The 19148-nt window shown below is 52.2% G+C and overlaps 7 protein-coding genes across 7 annotated transcripts; 3 read left to right on the top strand and 4 right to left on the bottom strand.

Annotated features, from left to right (window-relative positions):
- Positions 1 to 46: 46 nt before the first annotated feature.
- BD324DRAFT_59025 (hypothetical protein) lies at positions 47 to 1158 on the top strand. Its single transcript, XM_022013787.1, has 4 exons — positions 47 to 419; positions 469 to 725; positions 765 to 918; positions 967 to 1158. Exons 1-4 carry the CDS (start codon positions 324 to 326, stop codon positions 985 to 987), a joined length of 528 nt encoding a protein of 175 aa, XP_021869698.1. The 5' UTR covers positions 47 to 323; the 3' UTR covers positions 988 to 1158.
- Positions 1159 to 1218: 60 nt separating this feature from the next.
- On the bottom strand, positions 1219 to 3271 carry BD324DRAFT_642809 (putative autophagy protein; the record flags this gene model as incomplete). The annotated part of the gene is made up of 8 exons (XM_022017506.1): positions 1219 to 1316; positions 1367 to 1872; positions 1922 to 1964; positions 2006 to 2482; positions 2520 to 2621; positions 2675 to 2788; positions 2841 to 2933; positions 2986 to 3271. The coding sequence occupies 8 exons, from the start codon at positions 3269 to 3271 to the stop codon at positions 1219 to 1221; spliced, it is 1719 nt and encodes a 572-aa protein (XP_021869699.1).
- A 3259-nt stretch (positions 3272 to 6530) lies between these two features.
- On the bottom strand, positions 6531 to 7168 carry BD324DRAFT_630552 (hypothetical protein). The gene has a single exon (XM_022016339.1). The coding sequence runs from the start codon at positions 7104 to 7106 to the stop codon at positions 6831 to 6833; it is 276 nt and encodes a 91-aa protein (XP_021869700.1). The 5' UTR covers positions 7107 to 7168; the 3' UTR covers positions 6531 to 6830.
- Positions 7169 to 8131: 963 nt separating this feature from the next.
- Positions 8132 to 9097, bottom strand: BD324DRAFT_59223 (putative glyoxalase). The gene is made up of 3 exons (XM_022013813.1): positions 9034 to 9097; positions 8268 to 8999; positions 8132 to 8221 (listed from the first exon to the last, which is right to left on the bottom strand). The coding sequence occupies exon 2, from the start codon at positions 8761 to 8763 to the stop codon at positions 8299 to 8301; it is 465 nt and encodes a 154-aa protein (XP_021869701.1). The 5' UTR covers positions 8764 to 8999; positions 9034 to 9097; the 3' UTR covers positions 8132 to 8221; positions 8268 to 8298.
- On the bottom strand, positions 9022 to 10805 carry BD324DRAFT_642810 (fungal-specific transcription factor domain-domain-containing protein; the record flags this gene model as incomplete). Its single annotated transcript, XM_022017507.1, has 8 exons — positions 9022 to 9258; positions 9295 to 9449; positions 9485 to 9905; positions 9942 to 10356; positions 10392 to 10519; positions 10555 to 10644; positions 10685 to 10720; positions 10764 to 10805. 8 exons carry the CDS (start codon positions 10803 to 10805, stop codon positions 9022 to 9024), a joined length of 1524 nt encoding a protein of 507 aa, XP_021869702.1.
- Positions 10806 to 10967: 162 nt separating this feature from the next.
- BD324DRAFT_630568 (P-loop containing nucleoside triphosphate hydrolase protein) lies at positions 10968 to 16281 on the top strand. The gene is made up of 21 exons (XM_022016340.1): positions 10968 to 11265; positions 11305 to 11342; positions 11390 to 11909; positions 11951 to 12436; positions 12473 to 12552; positions 12586 to 12751; positions 12788 to 12814; positions 12851 to 12993; positions 13032 to 13326; positions 13363 to 14280; positions 14321 to 14349; positions 14386 to 14499; positions 14538 to 14620; positions 14657 to 14747; positions 14783 to 15131; positions 15170 to 15216; positions 15256 to 15576; positions 15614 to 15839; positions 15874 to 16001; positions 16038 to 16118; positions 16157 to 16281. The coding sequence occupies exons 1-21, from the start codon at positions 11109 to 11111 to the stop codon at positions 16247 to 16249; spliced, it is 4392 nt and encodes a 1463-aa protein (XP_021869703.1). The 5' UTR covers positions 10968 to 11108; the 3' UTR covers positions 16250 to 16281.
- A 913-nt stretch (positions 16282 to 17194) lies between these two features.
- Positions 17195 to 19101, top strand: BD324DRAFT_581897 (hypothetical protein; the record flags this gene model as incomplete). Its single annotated transcript, XM_022013530.1, has 8 exons — positions 17195 to 17437; positions 17476 to 17549; positions 17593 to 17631; positions 17670 to 17838; positions 17874 to 17945; positions 17983 to 18786; positions 18822 to 19012; positions 19050 to 19101. 8 exons carry the CDS (start codon positions 17195 to 17197, stop codon positions 19099 to 19101), a joined length of 1644 nt encoding a protein of 547 aa, XP_021869704.1.
- Between the last annotated feature and the right edge of the window lie 47 nt (positions 19102 to 19148).

Raw genomic sequence — 19148 nt, forward strand, 5'->3', positions numbered from 1 at the left:
TGGTCCATACGCAAGCTTCGTATCCACATGCAGACTGGTTGACGCACTGGCTACCATGTCACGGACTATTTATATCACTTCAATAACGACTGGTAGGACCGAAGCGAATGTCCGCAGCCGTTCTTTGAACGCACCCTCTTCGTGAAGAGCCGGGCATGCGGACCGTCGTGCTCTCAAAAATAGCTATTAGCACGAGCGGCACTTCGCCTCGGGCTCTGGGTTTCCTGTATTGAGACCACTGGATATAATAACTCCAAGACTCCTCACGTTCTGGCGTGTCAAGTGGCTCAGCGACGCAGAACTCAGCCAATTCACCCCTTGCGATGTGGTCCATTGTCATTTCAAGCATTCTCCTGGGAGCCTTTCTGGCCACCCGAGCCAGTCCCACTCCTCGCACATCTGAATCACACACGGTACAGGTGAGCCAGTCGGCGGATAACGCGGTCTGTGTACTGATTTACCGAAAAGCTAGTCAACAATTGCGGCAAAGGCACAGCCACATTCCGATTGGAAGGGAGTGGACCATACACAGGGGACACCAACATCATCCAAGGTCCCGCGCTGGGCGGTATTGCTTGGGTCAGTGATGCGTATGGATGCGAGGACTACGGCCAAAACTGTGGAGTTGTCGAGTTCTCCCTTCAAAATCCTACTTCCCAAAACGATCAGGCAAGCAATGCAGCAGCTTATGACGTCCAAGAGAGCGAGGTCCAGATGCATGAATAGCAAGTTGAAAGCTCTACTCCAAAGCTGACTATTTACAGTAAGTACGAGATGGACTTCGCGCTGGATGGTTGTCAGGTGTCGCCTTATGTTCCTGGACCATGCAGTGGGAATACACCGAGTGATTGTCCGGGAGCCTTTCCAGCAGACGAGCCCGTCGCCACACCCTTCGAGTGCACTGCTGACAATGTTGGTGTGAGTGTCTTAGAGAAGCCGCGCAGAGGCTGTGCTCACATCTCACAGATCGTTATCACCTTCTGTTGATCTGTTTCCGGATCATGCATGAATTTTGTGACTGCGTGTAGACCTTAATAGTACAGAAATTATGACCATTCCCAAGGAGTCGCACTCCTCCTCACTGGTGACGCTCTCTGTGCTGATTTTGCAGAGCTTGGGGTTGGATTAGAGCTCAGGATGGAATCAGATCACTACATGCATTGCACTTGACATATGTTGCCTAGCTCAGATATCAAGTACAGGAAGCCATTGCGAGCTTTAAGCTGCTCCCTCGACATGCTTCTCAGTCTCCCGGTTGAGCTGGCCTTCGAGACGTTGCTCGTCCGAGTATCGCTCTTGAGCCTCCCTTTCGGCCCCTGCGGTCGTTGTCAGCCGTAATTTCCGAGGCACTGCATGAATGACTTACACAAGGCGCAATCAATCTTGGCCTTCTTCACGTCGACAAAGTACAGGAAGATGGTGGCAAGGATACCGATCGCGAAGAGGAACCAGAAGGCTACGTTGGGGTTCTTTGGAGATCGGTCAATAATTCCGGCGACGATGAAGGGACCCGAGAATCCGGTGGATCCGACCACAGTCTTGAATAAGGAGTAGAACATGAACAATTTACTGGCCGGGGCAACCTCGGAAATCATAGTGACGTTGTAGATACCACAGCAAGCGGTGAAAGCGTTCCAAGCCTGGAAGAACCAGAACTCCCAGGGGTGTTTGAAACCAATCTTCGAGGTAAACGAGCCAAGGGCACCCCACAGGTTCGGGAAATTACTGGTGAGGGTTCCGAAGAACATGATCCATTTGATCTGGAAGTCGAACTTCTTGTGAACGAGCTGAGTACCAATGACACCGAGACCTCCGCAGACATCTCCGACCATGTTGTAGGCAATTTGAAGCTCGGGGGAGTAGTGGATGGTTCTGGTAGACGAGTCAGACATGTCATGGTCAAAGAAATCTCGAAACGCACTCGAACAACAAGATGAAGTAGACACTGAGGAAGGCTCCGATGGCTGGAGTTGTCAGTCAACCATTCGACTCACGAATAACTCACATTCAAACAAGAAGACGTATGCAATGAGGTACAAGAGACATTGCTTCAGTCTACCGAGAGACTTGACGGCGTACACGACTTGTCGGGGTCCAGTAGTCCACGCAGAAACACCATGAGGGATGGCGGAGCCAGGTCGCCATTGCATGGCAAAGAGATAAGGAAGACCGAAGATCATGGAGAGAGGAGTGTAGAAGACGATCAGCCAGTGATCTGCCTTGATAACATCCTCAATGCTGCCAGTGCCCTGGATGGCCTTGGCCAAACCAATAGCCACGCCGTACATAACCATTCCCATGACGGATCCGAATATGTTACAATAGTTGTAAAGCTGAGCTCGTTCCATGGAATCGAGCTTTTCGTGCTCTTCGGGGGTTTTGAGACCGTTCAAGACATCTTCTTCCGATTGAATGACTTTGGGAAGATCACGAGCGAGACCGGGGAAAGTAGCCTGGTAGAAGATGGCAACAACGGTGGTGGCTAAACATGAGTTTCCGCTAACTTCCAAGCGACTCACAGAGTCCACCAATCGCCCAGATGACATTGGCAGCAGCCCATTGGTCGACATGCTTGATAGCCAAGGCTCCAAAACAGCAGCCCCAAGTGACGATGATTGCAACTTGAGAAGGCTTTTGAGCATTTGATCCGCCCGGAGTGCACCGTCCTACTCACCGATCAAGATCCATGGTTTCCATGAACCATAGTCGGCGTAAGGTCCTAGAATGAACATCACAGCAAGACCTGCCGCGCTCAAAGCTCCGTTGATGTCGAGAATGGCAGTGTTGACTGTGAAAAGGATCAATATGGGCTGAACCTCTCGCCGAGAAATTGGCCTCACTAGGGACGGTTTTGCCTGCAAACTCCATGAATCCAGAGGGATGCGAGGCGGTCAAAGTCAACTGTCGAATGGCTTGAACCTGAGATCCGAGAGCTGATTGGTTGCGGTAAGCGATCACATCAAGCTGTCTGTATTAACGACTGACGACACGTGTTCTGGAACATGTAAAACCCGATGTATGTCCAGTACTCCCATTTGGTGGTGGGCTTTCGCTTTCCCGAGAGAGGAATGGCCCGTCGTTGCTCAATGACTCCAAGACCAGCAGACATGCCGGCGTCGGGCAGAGCGCTGACCGCGGCACCATCCACATCGATCCCGTGATGGTGGTCGTGGTGTTGGGTGGAGTCGTTCTTCTCGTCGAGGTCATCGTCAATGATAGGAGGGACCGCGATAGCCGAGTTAACGGTGTGGGTACCGACTGGAGCTGCCATGATCAATTACTGTTGGATCGACCAGCTGGTGATGAGTTTGCATCGAGAAGAGACGATACCTGGACATCAGCAGGGGGTCTATATGTGTTTGAGGTTGCCGCCCTGTCTCGAGCAGAACACAGCCAGTTCGAGAAATTATGCTCATTTTTGAAAATCTACAGATCCTATATTAGCCTGTTTTCTCTCCGCCTCTTTCAATTCTTCCAGTTCTCCCCTCCCCTGTAGAGCGGCGCACAGGTGATTCAGGGTTCCTTGAGGGACACCACTTTGGGGCCTAATACAAGCAGTGGCGGAATCGTATCGTTTTCACAGGGCGGCAGAAAATCAAGAAGTACTCCAACAAAATGTACCAGATCAGTGTGTGATCTGATCAGATCGGTCAAATCCGTGCCTAATTCGCAGTCCGTTGATATCGTGAATCTTTCCGCTGCCTGATTCCGTGTCCGATAATCAGCAAGAAACAATGGAAACGTACAAGCCACCGGGCCCCCATATCAAATAGACAGCTTGTCGCATTGATGGGCACAAAGGGTTCATACAGATTTGAATCCGTAACTTAGGCGCTGTCTTGCGGCGCTCGCTATCGCATCAGGTACATCCCAGTGATACCAGAGGTAGTCATCTGGACGGTCTTTACCTGTACAGGACGACAAAGACACGAGCATATACTGAATGATACAGCTGCATGGGTTGCGAAATCATGACGTTGGACGATGTGATACCAGCGCTAATCGCCAATCCATGTCTCATGCATCATTTCCCCGTTCGCTCTTATTTCCCAGCCCCATATGCAGTAGATCGACTATCCTGGGGACAACGAATGATTCGATCATCTTACAGCTTGCTCAGATTGAGCTCTACAATAGGCCCCTCGGTGCGAATGATGGTTTCGTCTGGGTTTGGCCTTTGTGCCTGAGATCGACTGATTTCGCCGATGGCAGGGCATTCAGCTGCGATCCTCAGCATTGATCAGTATCTTCTCGCCAAGCCGCAACACCTCCGACACGGCGACCTGAGACCCCCTCCACATCGCTCGTGCGAGCTCCCACCAGCGACACAGGGACGTGACCAGAAAGTGGTGCTGGTAGGTCTGCCAGACGAGCCAATTGCTGAACGTGGTCCCATCAGCCTCGCGGACGGCGAGCAAATCCATCATCGATCAAAGTCCCCGCCACGGAGGTACTCCAGCATCGTCCACTCAAATGACTTCTCCAGACGTAGGATCGGATCGGAGGCTTCGATCGGAGGCTCATGTTGTGGATCAATGTTGAGCCAGCCATGGATCTACTGGCCACAAAAGAAGTCCTAAGCTACTCGGACGACACATGGAGAGCGGGTATCAGCATCGTCTTCTGTCTACCGACTGTCTCATATTGTTCCGGATCTATTTTCATCAACCCGCAATAATTTTTGATCATCCATGCGCCACCCGAATCTGATTGCCGATACCCTCATAAATCAGCCGCTCGCTTAATATCTTCTAATGATATGGAAAAGCTCTCATAAATCTGCTTCGATCGTTTCCGAGGCGAGGGCATTGGACGGAAGACGTATTGATGGGTATGCAAGAGCAAGGTGGACGGCGACTGCATGGAGCAGATTCGAGTAGGTGATGAAGTTTTAGAAGACTATTGTTTACCTGATGCTGCGTTTCAGGTTGGATTGCATAATCCGATCGGAGCACCCGGTAATCAGCGGCACCATTGTTAGAAGTCGATCAGTGTTGCGATTGGGATTATCAAGGTGCCGTCCAAAAGTGTCAACGCCACAGCGCAGATGATCATAAATCCCTGCTGGGATCCCCTCTACGGCGCGGGAGCCCCGGGAAGATTATCGGATGGTACACCCACGGGGCATGCAAGAATATTGAAATCCGACGGGAGATTATTCAGATCTGCGATCGGAAAAGCCACTCGGAAAGGGAATCAGCCTGACACAAAGATCCATCAAGGATATGACTCCGGGTCATGACCATAGCCTCTGGTCCATCTGGGTCGCCTTGGCCGTGCTAACCTCTCTCGCGCTGCGGCTGTGCCCTGTGACCTCTACGCTACTCACAGCACACCATGCGTCGCTACCCTCAGCACGATGATCGCTCTACGGTGATTATGACAGTCTATTGTGTCAAGTCAAGCTCAGTGCGGAAGATCAAACGGTGGGCGTGACTCGGACTGGGCTAGGTCAGGTTGCAAGGGTCAATACGCAAGATGTGTTCTGTCTGCTCAGCGCGTCCATCATCACTACCATCTATGATCAGTCAGGACATGGTCAACCCTTGATTCCTCTCCTTCCAGGCGCTGAGGTATCCGGACTTGAGCCGGGTGGTCATGATCGTGCTGCAAGCGCTACAGCCGATCCGGTCCTTTTCGATGGGCACCGAGCCTATGGTGTATACACCAACAAGTTTATGGCTACCGAAACGACAAGACGCCAGGTGTTGCATGGGAAACGACTCTGAAGGCATGTGCTTTGTCGTAGAGGCCACCCATTACGGCGGTATCTGTGCTAGGATTACGGCAATGCCGAAACCAGCATGGAGGCGATGGGGGTGGAACAACGGAAGCTTTGAGGTTTGGGACTATAATCAGCACCACGCACAGAGCAGGAAGTGGGCTCTAAATTTCGTCGGAGCTCGAGGCCGGGATTTTTGCTGGCCATACGCTTGAAGCTTTCAAGACGCCCGCATCTGAGAATCAAAACAATTCCACCATCACTCATTCCTTTTCCACCGGTCTTTTGGAGGCTATGGGCTATCAGGGGAGAGAATCCTCAAGAAGGCCCTCTTGTCACTTTCTTCCAGGGCACGCGGCCCGACGGATATTAGCCTATGCAGAGACGGCGCGCGAGTATCCTCGGAATTCGCGGAGACAACAGCGACAATGAAGTCGGCACAAACTACGATGGTGTCATGGTTTCTGGCTGTCCCTCAGACGAGGTTGCAGACCAGATACAGGCAGACATCGTGGCTGCTGCGTACACCATGGTACCTTTGACGTCAAAAATTGGTTCTTGATGAGAGTTAAGAGCTAAGACCCGACCGACCATTACGAGTGTGCATATGATGTCACTAGCATTCACCTGCGGAGAATGTCAGTGTGCGATACATGGAATCTCAGGCATGGACCTGACTTCGGCGCAGTTGCTTGACGTCAGAACTTTCATGCAACTCTCAAATGTCACAGGTACCAACAGACCATTCCGTGGAGGCGTATTTATAAATTTGAGGTACAATTTTATTACCTGACGTCAATGGCCGTGGCACAACAATTGGTCTCGTCGAGGATATAAATGAAGCGTCCTTGCGCGTTCTTTTCCACTATGATTCCCTAAGTACCTACTCTAGTGATCAGCCCATTACTACATCTTCCCTCATTGACTCGAATATGTCTCAACAGCCCGTTCATGGACAGTGAGTGTTGACAGACAACTATATCCACGACAGAGGGCACACTGATGTCTCTTCAGCACCGGCCGTGATGCCGTCATTGGAGGCATTGTAGGTCACGAAGGTCACCACGGGCAGTGAGTAGAGCGTTCGCCCAGATATACTGATCAGGCCCTAGTACTGTGCGGGATGCGGCAATTGGCGGCATGGCGGGGCATGTTCACAAAGACCACGAAGAGGACAGGATGGCAAAGGGCGAGCCCACAATGGGACAGAAGATCTCTGGTGGGCTCGACAAGATGGTTGGCAAGGCGACCAACAATCCTGAAAAGGTGGCAGAGGGACAGGCGAAGACGGGTACGCTCTGAGATCTTCGTACTTTACAGGTGGGAAACCCACTGGAGCTGTATGGCGACCGAATAAAGTGATTGTATACGTATGTAGTGACATTTGCTCCTCTATGCAGGTTGCGAGTCCATGTAGATGTGGCGGTGATCTCGGAGATACCCGACTCCCTTCCCTTGTGGGGCAAAGATCATCCCCACGTTGCTTTAATCCGAAACCCGATGACCACGTGTGACAGTCACGGTGAGCCGAGATTGATTATTCCTCAGACCTCCCAGTTTTCGAGGCGGGGACGCACGGCATTGCCCGCATTGCCTAGAGCATTGTTCTGAAGTACGGTGGACTAGGTCTGACTGAATATTGAGCGGTCGTAGAACCCTGAGTGACTCGTTGCTTTTGCAGGCGGCAAAGGTCATCTCGTATATCCAGCAACGAGACGCATGTCAGGTGAGGGTCTGATCCACCTATAATGGTTGTCTACTGTGCAGGGATCAAGTCGCCGCGGGGGACTCGGCCGTGACATGCATCACTGGAGACGACTGAGCAGCGAGGGACGAATACGCTGAAGACTTGCATCATTTGGTTGTCCGCCGCCAGTTATCTCGGCTAGTCGCATTTGAAACTCTCATTCCTCTTACCTTGGCGAAAGACGTTGAATACAGGCATCCAGCAGGGGCGTCCTGCGGTACCTGCCTGACTCTGTCTCTGGGCCGGATAGCCGATCGAGCCTTGTGGCATGAGGAACGCACCGTGCTGGTGCTGGGCTTTCACCAAGTGGGAGCAACACCTTCTGTGTACTTACAGAACCTTGCGCACTCTGAGTAGCAATACTTCAAGGGTCTGTCACACTTCATTCGTCAGGGCGTCACATGAGCCTGATGACATCGGTGGTCCCTCAATCTAGAATGTTTGCATGCGCCTCCCCTCCACAATACTAGTAACGATACGAGCGGACGGTTTGCCATATAGATCTCCTGGACGCCTGCGACAAGAGCTGTAGGGATGTTCATCGCTTTTACTCTGTCACAGGGCTGTTGGGTGTATTCTTCTTCGCCAAACGGTTCAATTTAGAGACGTTATACGCAAGTCGGCTCTCGGGTCCAGGCGAGCCGTACGATGTTGCACGCCCGAGGAAGGGAGCCGTTCCGTTATATAAAAGAGCCAGACAAACGACGAACAGATGCAGCGAGATTGGAGACGACATCCAGTAACAGGCGATGCTTTGATGGGTGAGATGGTCAGATCATTATGCTATGGGTTACTCACCGACGAAATCATCCCACTCGTGTCACCTCTTTCATTGCTTTCCCTCCTCTCGCTGACAAAACGTCAAACGATTGCCAAACGGATCCGTCACTTTCATTTCCAGCATTCCGGTGACCTCGCTTTTGTCACATCCGGGGCGCAAGTACTTGTACTGCTTTGATGACACCTCTTTGTGGAAATGATCTACTCCTGTCATCATGACTCGCACGTGGATCGCTGGACCCCCATCACCGTGATGCTCGCTCAGATGGAGAACTAGTCCATCTCGCGAAACTTGCTGGTACAAGGGAAATCCTTCCTCGAAACGATGTGTCCAATCACATTTGAAGCCCAGGAAGCCTTGGTAGAACTCCGCGGCTTTGACCTCATCAAAGATACGGAGAACAGGGATTACAGACTCGAAGTGGATAGACATGGTCGAATGGGGTACGAGCGGAATAAGAGTTGACGCGTTCAAAGTGAATTTCTCACATCGGATCCACGTGGTAGTGATCATGCTGCAAGAGAATCTGTCGTTGTATTCATTTCACCCGGACACATGCACTAGTCCCCATCGAGACTGAGGAAATCAAAGGCATCTCCTTGGAAAAGGGTGAAGGGCCATTCACCAAAAATGTCATTGGGCAATGAGAACAGCGGTTCGTCCGGCGTGAGAGCACGTGGCAAGGCTGTCTCACTGACAGGGCCAGGGGAGCGTCTGATGATGGACAAGAGGGGCTGAGACAGAGGATCCTGAATCGTTCAGCTTGATCAGTCATCCGCTTACCTTCCCAGTTTCCATGAGCGCCTCTTCCATGTAGCGATCAATTCTCTGCACATGGGTGCGCACTTTCCCCGCGATGTCCCTGGGATGGATATACCCGGACTCAAGCGTACTGATGAGGTCCGCCATGGCCAGCAGTACAGATCTGACCTGCAAATACTTCCACTGTGATATGGGGCGCTGAATGACCGAGCCAAGAAGGTGGCCCACGCCTGCCAAATGATGGAGCTAAGACTTAGCATCAGGTCTAGACTGGCTCCTTACCATTGCAGTGGATGACGACCGAATGTAGGATGCTGGAATGGTGGAGAGGGATGACAAGAGCTCGCTAGCGATTGCACACCTCTGTGGGACGCTCTGCTCCTCCGAGCCCACCAGAGCCATCTTGACAGTCGTCATTGAGATCACAATATTTGCAGCTGAGATTCAGCGATGAAATCATTGCGGCTTTCACCTTGGAAGGCGAACCTATCCGCTTTAGGATCTCCGATCATCTCCTTCGTCTCCTTGAAGGCGTTTGGAAGCGCATCGTACAGTCGCTGAATCATGTCGAAAATATCACCGGTACTCGGCGTTTGGTGCGAGTCTTTAGCGAACAAAGTGCTGACCGCAAACTCAGGATCCGTGGGCGCCAAAGGCCTCTGATCTCGGACACGGTCATTGACATGCTCCAAGATTCGATAGAGATCGACCACAAAGTTCCATCCACGCAGAAATGACGGCTGATCTGTTCGAACGACAACACCGTCTGCTGAGATATCTTCATCGTCGACCACTTCCGTTGGATAACGGACATTGAATTGGGCTTCACGATGGCGAACGGCAGATCCAAAAGTGACAGCCAAGTAGACGTCGAGCTGATACTGCTGCCAGAACTGGGCGTGAATTGAGGGTCATAGGGCTGAGCTCACCAAGCGCCTCCTCTCCTCTCGCGCAATGCAGTCTAAATCAGACGGCCATCTTGCTTCGTTGTGAAACCCGATCTCGGCTGACATACCGAGATACCGGTGGATGTGTCGATACGTCCCTCTGAGATCATTGTATTGAAGACAGAGAAGTCCCAAGATGGCTTCCGCTCGCATGACGTGAAAATCAAAGTCGGTCATGTCCTGCATTGAGTCGAGGCATGTGTGGTAGAATAGCTCTGACGGCGGATACAGCTCTCGTTTGTTTAGAAGGGTAGTAGGAGGGATCTGTGCGCCGTCGTGGACGCGGGCGGAAGCATCTGCGCAAACAGCCATGACGAGAGTGAAGAAGGACTGGTGATGGTCATACTCGCGAGAATCCACAAGGGCAGCAAAGGAAGGCCAGTGGAAATACGGAAAGCTAGTCATGAGCAGTGGTGAGCCTTCGTGTCTCACATTGGATAGCAGACATGATGGAAGACCTGGCACAGCGCTACAATGGTCGAATGGCTAGCCACTGGTTGATGGGACCATCTTGCCTTTTCAGGAGAGAGTGCCGCAGGGTGGGAGATCTTGGGCGGGGGCTGTTTGTGAGCATTGGGTCACAATCAGAGCTCACGCCACGCCGCTTACGGGGTCGATCATATGTACAATGACAACCGAACGCAGCGCATGAGCTGCACGAATCTCCACTGACATCAGGGGAGCACTGCCGTGAATCAGTGCGGAGCGCATGCGCTGTTACTCACCTTGATACTCGCTTTGTGACACCGATCACATGCTCTCTACCAGTATGTGAGACTATGAACGCTAATCTCACTCACTCACAGTGTTGCGTCTCTTCTTCTGTGTCTGCTGGTTGACACTCATGTCAATGATGCTGCAGCAGCCACATGAAAATCACCAGAAGATCACGACGAGTGTATCGAGAAAGTTACGTACGCAGAGACGCCCACGTGGCATCGGCCATCGGCGAAGTTTCCGATTTTATTACGCGGCCCATCGGATTTGGCCTAAGCTGATGCCTAAATATGGAACAATGTCCTTCTGCTGAGGATTCTTTCATCATTTTGACCTTATCTCGGGTCTGAGAGCGTACGAGTTCCCGTCATCGTACGCTGCAATAGGCATCTCACAGACCAGCGTGGACGGCAGTAGATACGCTGAGCCATCATGCCGATCCCCTTTTATCATCCCAAACCGGCCCCAGAGGCTGCGTTTGAGGGCCAGGTGTTGCCCATGTATACCGCAAATATCTTTTCGAAAGCAGTGTTTCAATGGATTGCGCCTATCATGAAGGTCGGTTACTCGAGACCTATTCAAGCGGACGGTGAGTCAACGTCGATCGATCGTACGCTCATGCCTTCAGACCTCTGGACACTCCCCGAGGAGCTTCAATGCCAGAATGTAGGTCATCTTTGGCATACCCCCACTCTGACTGACGTCTTTCGCAGATAGCCGATATCCTGGAAGCCAACTATAATCAACGACTGCCACCGTCCAGGCGGCTGGCAAAATTCCGCCCCAGCGACATCAGGCTCAACGAAAAGACCACGGATTATGATGAAAAGTCGTACGATGTGGAACTGGCTGATAGGGGTGATAGGGGTGCAGGCGAGGAAGAAGAAGCTGTCGCTGAAATTCTGTCTGATATGGCCCCGGGAGTAGGAATGAAGGATGCTACCACTGGACAACTGCCTGAAATCGTCACACTCCCTTCGGAATCCTCGAGCGTCACACGTCAGGAGCCAGCATCCAAGGAGTCAGAAGTCAAGACAGGAGGAGATCCGAAAACAAAACCCGCAGCAGACCCAGAGCTGGTCAAGAAGTATGGTTCCCGCAAGGCCAAAAAGATCGCGGCGGGCAAGATGGCGGTAGAGGATGGCATAGTCTACGACATGAGTCTGGTCAGGGCAATCTACACTACGGTCCGCTTCGAGTGGTACCTGGCCAATCTCTTCTATGCTCTCGGATGTGAGTTGCATTTATATGCGAGTCCACTGACAGTGAACCAGCCCTTCTTCGAGTCACTGCCCCTCTCATCACGCGACAAATGATCGAACAGCTCGAGATCGCTAACGCGTATCATAAGGCCGAACAACGGGGCGACACGACAGGCTTCCCCCGCCCCAAATCTGTCGGATACGGCATTGGTCTGGCCTTTGCCCTTTTCGTTATGGAGCTTGGAGGATCAGTCGCAGTCTACCAGTCACAGCAGCGAGGTTCCGTCATTGGATTTTCCACTCGAGCCGCCTTGATTGACTTGATCGGTCGCAAGTCTATGCGCTTCTCCAACAAGTCCCGTATAGAATTCCCTAACGGACGACTGGTCACCATGGTCTCGGCGGATGCCTCTTTCCTCGACTTCGCCGCTCCCATGACTGTCAACTTGACAGTCCAGCCCTTGCAAATCCTGATTGGAATGGGTCTTCTCATCTACACTTTGGGTTATTCCGCTCTGGTCGGTTTGGCTGTATTGGTTTGCGCTTCGCCCATCCAAGGTACGCATTTAGACATCATCATTTCCTGACACGTAGGCCGCATGTTTATCCGAATGATCACATACCGTCACGCTCAGATGCAAATTGTCGACAAGCGTGTTAGATTGCTCGGTGAAGTGAGTTGAAAGTTGAATATTAGCTGACGAAAGATCATCAACAACATTCGGGCGGTCAAGCTGTACGCCTATGAGAACTTTTTCGGCGAAAAGGTCTCGCAATATCGACGTCAAGAGCTCGCGAAATTGAGAAAGAACGGTATCAATCGTGCTACCATGACTTCGACGATGTCTTTCATCCCAATTCTTGCTGCAGTCTGTGAGTGACTTGTGCAAACGTTGATTGACCCTCCAGTGACATATGTTACCTATGGCTTGAGCGGTGAGTAATTCTGCCAGGACTCCGCTGACGCTGCAGGGCATAGGCTTACCGCTGCCGTCGTGTTCTCGGGTCTGCAATACTTCAACGTCCTTAGACAACCCATCTCCTTCCTCCCTATGGCGTTCACAGCCGTTTCCGATGCAGCTGTAGCCGTTGGCCGAATCGGAGAGGCACTGAGGGTGGGTTGCGTGAGAAGGCAGCCCAGCTGACTCGCCAGGCCGATGAATTGCCAAAAGAGATTACCATCAAGCCTGATGCCCCGCACGCTATCACCGCTACGGGATCGTTCCAATTCGATTCTGTCCTACCATCAAACAACACTACAGGAGGTGGTTTCTTTGGTGGTCGGAACCGGGCGCGGGCGAGCGCTGAGAAGAAGAATGCTAAAAAGCTGAAAAAAGAAGCCCGAGATCGCAAGCAAAAGGGTTTGCCGCCGCCTGAGCCCGAGAAACCCAAACCTGAGGAAGGAACACCATTCTCCTTGCGAGACATTTCCCTTCGTGTCCCCAGAGGTGAGCGAGCAGGCGTGACTCGTGCTGAATTGTCAGGCGCGCTTGTGTGCATCGTCGGACGAGTAGGAACCGGCAAGACTTCCCTTCTCTCTGCGCTGATCAACGAGATGCGGCAAGTGCAAGGCGAAGTCGTTTTCGGAGGACCCGTCAGTTATGTACCGCAACAGGCCTGGGTCCAGTCTGGCACCATTCGAGACAACATCACCTTTGCGTCGAAACCCGAAGATGTCGATTCGGACAGGGTCGACGAAGTCGTCGAGGCCTGCGCCTTGGCTCCAGATATTAGCATGTGGGCTGATGGTGATCAGACAAGGATCGGAGAGCGAGGAATCACTCTCTCAGGTGGTCAGCGACAGCGAATTTGCCTCGCGCGTGCGGCGTATGATGTGAAGAGCGAAGTCGTTCTGCTCGATGACCCATTGTCGGCCGTGGACGCTCACGTTGGTCATCATCTGCTACACAAGTGTATCCTCGATGGTCCCCTAGCGAAGAAGACTCGAGTCCTCGTGACTCACCACCTCGACGTTCTACCTCTCGCCGACCTCGTCATCGTCATGGACAGAAACGACAACAACGAGGGACGCATCATCCAGCAGGGGCGATATGACGAATTGCGTGATCAAGAGGGTGTCTTCCGCACTTTGATGGAGGAGTTCGGATCTACGGGCACACATACCGAGGCCGCTGAAGAGAAGGAACTCGAGAAGACAGAGAAGCCCAAGGAAGGTGGAGGCAAGTTGTTGTTGGATGAGGAGCGAGAGTATGGTGCAGTCTCCTGGCGAGTGTACTCCAAGTATGGATCTGCGATGGGAGGATGGCGCTGGGTCGGTCTCTGTGCTGTGTTCCTGTGCGTCACTCAGGCAGCAAACGTGGCAAACTCGTTGTTCCTCGGGTTCTGGAGTGGAGACGAAATCCATTCTTTTGCCCAAGGCGATTACATGGCAGTCTATGCCTGTGAGTCGCCTTCATGAGGGAAAGTGTCTGATGTGTACAGGTCTCGGTCTCGCGGTTGCCATTTTTACAGTTGGTCAAGTGAGGGTGCCTAATGCTGACGTGCAGTGGCTTGCAACATACACCATGATTCTTGCCGGTATTCGAGCCTCTTTCCTATTGTTCAACGGTGCATGGAAAGCCGTCATGAGAAGTCCAGTGGGTTGGCACGATAGGACACCCGTGAGTGTGGATTTGTCGTCTTTGACTGAACAAGATAGACCGGACGAATCATCAATCGACTCTCGAAGGATATCGAAATGCTCGACGACCGTCTTGCTCAGGTGTGGAATCAGCTCTTGACGTAGGTCTTGTGTCCCGCTCAGATGCTAAATCACAGTAACGCACTCTCCGTGGTCGGCACATTTGCACTCGTGATCTATTCCTTCCCCTGGTTAGGTTTCGCCTTCATTCCATTATGCTTCCTCTATGTAAGTGCGCGATGAAGACAGACCTGACCGGGCAGTACATTGCCGCCTCTTACTACCGCATGTCTTCACGAGAGGTCAAGCGAGTCGACTCCATTCTGAGAAGTTCAATCTATGGTTCCTTTGGCGAGCAATTGGCAGGCATGGCCGTCATTCGTGCTTTTGCCCAGCAACTGCCATTCACCAAACGGATGCAGGCCTCGATCAATCACGAATGTCAGGCATACATCGTGACAATCACCATTCAAAGATGGCTAGGAATGCGCCTGGATCTGATGAGTTTCACGCTGGTCCTCTTGATTTCCATCTTTGGAGCCCTCTTCAGAGATCAGGTCAGCCCATCCAAGTTTGGGGTTGTCTTGACCTACTCTCTACAAGCTGCATCCGGTAGGTGACCTTTTGGACAACTCTCGCTGATCTCCCAGTCTTCTCTCAATTGGTCTCGCTATTCGCTCAGATGGAGCAGGAAATGGCAAGTCTGGTTAGATGTACTCTTCTGACACCTTTTCAGAACAACGTCGAGCGTGTCCAGTACTATAACGACCTTGAAGTCGAGGCTGCCCCGTCCCTAGAGACCGACCCGAAACCAGAGGAGTGGCCTCTTCACGGTCTCGTAGAATTTGACAAAGTCCAACTCCGCTACCGTGAGGGCCTTCCCTTGGTCCTCAAAGACCTCAGCTTCACCATCAAGGCGGGAGAAAAGGTTGGGATCATTGGCCGTACAGGCGCTGGCAAGAGTAGTATCGCTCAAGCGTTGTTCCGGAGCGTCGAATTAAGCGGCGGAGAGATCAAAGTGGACGGAGTGAATCTTAGAACGGTCGGCCTGGATACTGTGAGTGGATGATTACAGCGGCGCTGACTGAGAACAGGTCCGATCTCGCTTAGGAATCATCCCTCAGGATGCCTTCCTGTTTGCCGGAACCGTTAGGGACAATATCGATCCCGAACACAAGCACACCGACGAGGCTTTGGACCGCTTTGTCAACCTCATTCACATCAATTCGGGCGGATCTAAGAGTTTCAAGGACAAGTTCAAGCTGGAGTCAGTGGTTCTGAATGAAGGCAGCAACTTCAGCGCAGGCGAAAGGCAGCTATGTAAGTGATCCAAATAGCCATTGCTGATAAGCAGTGGCTCTCATCCGTGCCTTGGTCCGAAACTCTCAAGTGCTTTTGTTGGACGAGGCGACATCCTCGGTCGATCCCGAGACCGATGCTGTGATTCAACGTATCATTCAAACTGAGCTCTCGACCGTTACCGTAAGTCGTATATCGTTACGCTTGCTCACGCTTTAGCTCATTTCCATCGCACATCGACTGCAGACTGTGGCATACTACGATAGAATCCTGGTCATGGACAGCGGAAGCATTGCAGAAGTGAGAAGCTTGGCCTTGTGGCAGACACTGACGTTCAGTTTGACACGCCGTTGGCCTTGTTCGATACACCTGGTTCAATCTTCAGAGGCCTGTGTGATACAAAGGTGGGTTCGCATGATCGGCTCTGCTGACTTTGCGCCAGCATTTGAATCGAGAAGACATTGTTAGGATCCGTAATGACGCGGCGGCCGCGTCAAACAAGGCCGCCTCTAGTTCTTAGAATAGTCGCAGTATATATAGGAACGTAGCTTTGTTCTCTTAACTTTTTTCCAAGGTCACCATGCGCCCTGTGCATCATGTTTCCGGTAGCAGCCTCCAGATGTCTGGCGGCCAGACTCCCGGCATGTCGCGATCGAACGCCATTGTCAAGTTGTCCTCGCAGATGTGTTCCTCAGGCAGGTCATCTTACCCTTGATGACCCCTGACGCTCAGTGATGACTGCCAAACCTCATACTGCCTCTGGTATCCATCACCATGGTTCTCAAGATACCATTATCTACGCGATATCGGGCCACGGAGCTATCCTCTCAGAAGGCGGGAAGAAGCGTTGCGAGATGAAGACTGGGGATTGGGCTTTGATCCCCGCCGGAGTGGATCATCAAGAGGTCAACGACGGAGACGAAGAGGTAGTATGGGCGATCATCAGGGGTGGAGAAGAGCCAGAGGTGGTCAACAGTGAGACTGGAAAGTGGAGTGAGTAGTATATGCATACGTATGACATCGGGTTCATTTGCTGGAAGGATGACGATGAAACTTCATCTGTTCCCTTTCAATCCAATCTTTGCAACAGTTTCAACGTTCCCGGCCTTGTTGCCATGACTATCTGGGCTTGATCACTTGGTGACCACCTTTCCTTCCTGCCAACAGGTCCTCTACGCTCTCAGCGACCCAGCGTGTCTTCACCATCTCACTTCATACATCCCGCCATCGTGTCCTGGAGACAGTAAGAGGTCAGCCGCTAGCCTGGTCTTGACAAATGCATCTCTCACCTTCGAGATGAACCGCGCGCAGAGATCGGCTCCTCTACGCGAGCAAATATCGATCGAGCTGGCATCGACCTCTTGCTCATCCCCATCATGTCGCTCAAAGCCGAGCTCGAGATCTGGTCGTCTGCCTTAGAAGCCTACGATGAGGAGGATTTTGTCAAGTCGATAAACTTCTTCAACCAGATCGCGGATACGTCAAAGATCTGCTGGAACATTGGGATCATTCTTGCGACTCTCGGAAGGCATGAAGCTGCTTTGGAAAAGTTTGCAGAGGCCGTCTCCCTAGATGGATTCCTGACAGTAGGATATCATCAGAAGGGAGTCAGTAACTTTGTGAGGGCGTAAAACTAGTTGCACGCTGACCATGACAGATGCTGGGGAGATATGAGCAAGCTCTAAAGGACTTTCAAGATGCGTTCTTGTACCTTCGGGGCAACCAGACAATGTGAGTGGGCGTCTACATCGCAAGATTACGCTCATCCGCCCAGTAACTATGAACAACTTGGTCTCAATTTCCGACTCTATGCGTGAGGTTGGTCCCCACGACGTCAGCTGATCCTTCCAGTGCCGAAGTCCTGTTCAACTGCGGGCTTGTCAAGATCTACCTTGGAAAGACCGCCGCTGGAATGCAAGATCTACGGGAAGCTCAGACAATGAAACAAAGTCCAGATCATGGAGTGATCGACGATGCTATCCGGGACCAAGGAAGGGACTACAACGTGTTCTCTGTGCCAGTGAGTCGAACCTCTAGCTATGACCTGACCAGTAGGTTGGCATTCTCTTTCGACCTGCTCCTGCCAAACTGAAGAACTTGGCAGCGAGAGACTATATGGGCAAAGCTGTGAGTTGTACCGCATCATTCCAGCGCTGAGATCTAGGTACTCGTCGCCGCGTCTGATATCAAAGAAGCATATACGACGTTCACAGGAATCACCCGTCTGCAGCGCGGTCAGACACCAACGGGCGCGCCGTTGGACCCCTCCCATCCCCTCTCGCGACCCGCTACGGTCAGCCCCACAACAGCAACCAAGCAAACACCCCCATTGGCGTCTCGTATGTCACGCAGCAGCTCAGACGCAGCGATCCCTGCATTGGACAGTCGGCCTCAGCGATCTACCCTGCGGAGTCACTCCATCAGCTCGATACCTTTTCGACCGTCCCCGACCTCCCCTTTGTCAGTTGCCCCCCAAGCACGACAGGATTCACATAGCGGACTCACAGCTGACGGTCTTCGGCCCAATCGACTTGTAACACCAGCTCCTCAAATCGAAACCCGTGTTCCAAAGCCCAGGCTGAGACTGGAGATCGAGGAGGACCCTCTGATACAGACGCCTGAGGATGATAAGAACGCCTTGCGACTCACCCAGATGTACGACGAATACTATCAGTCGGCCAACGCAGACGATGAAATGCCACCAGACTTACCTCCAATCGGAGGAGCAAAGCGGTATCCAGTGGAAACTTGGAGGAAGCAGACGCCGCTTGGGCAGAGTCCCGCAGCTTCAGATTCAAAGCGGCCTCCGGCGTCTAGGGCTCCTCCCTCTAGCTTTGCGTCAGGTGTTCCCGTTGGAGGTCTGAAGCGTTGGCCAAGTCGTGCTGGTAGCTATATCAGCGTGTCGAGATACGATGATGATCCTAGCGAGAGCGACGGTGTTGGTGGCATGATCAAGATTAGAGTCAAGGTGAGTTTATAAGTGACTTTTATACTGACGTTCAGGTTCACGTGGGCAAGTCGACTCGAGGCATGTCAATGGTCCCAGAAGATACGTATGACGATTTCGTCGCTGCTCTGGCAGTGAAGTTTCCCGAGCGGGCTCAAGACATGGTGGTGAAGTTCAAAGATGAGGACGGGGACATGGTCACTATGCAAGATGAAGGGGATTACGAGGCTGCGGTGGATGTGGCAAGGTGGGTCAAGGCGGAAGGGACGTTTCTGATATCACAGGGTGCATTCGAAAGGGCGCGCAGAGGGCAAGCTAGAGATCTGGATCGAATAAGGATGTCACCATAAGGCACACAGTCCTTACGTTAGTAGGCGCGGGGC

This window comes from Kockovaella imperatae (genome assembly GCF_002102565.1).
Source record: "Kockovaella imperatae strain NRRL Y-17943 chromosome Unknown BD324scaffold_10, whole genome shotgun sequence".
In the NCBI taxonomy this organism is placed as follows: domain Eukaryota; kingdom Fungi; phylum Basidiomycota; class Tremellomycetes; order Tremellales; family Cuniculitremaceae; genus Kockovaella; species Kockovaella imperatae.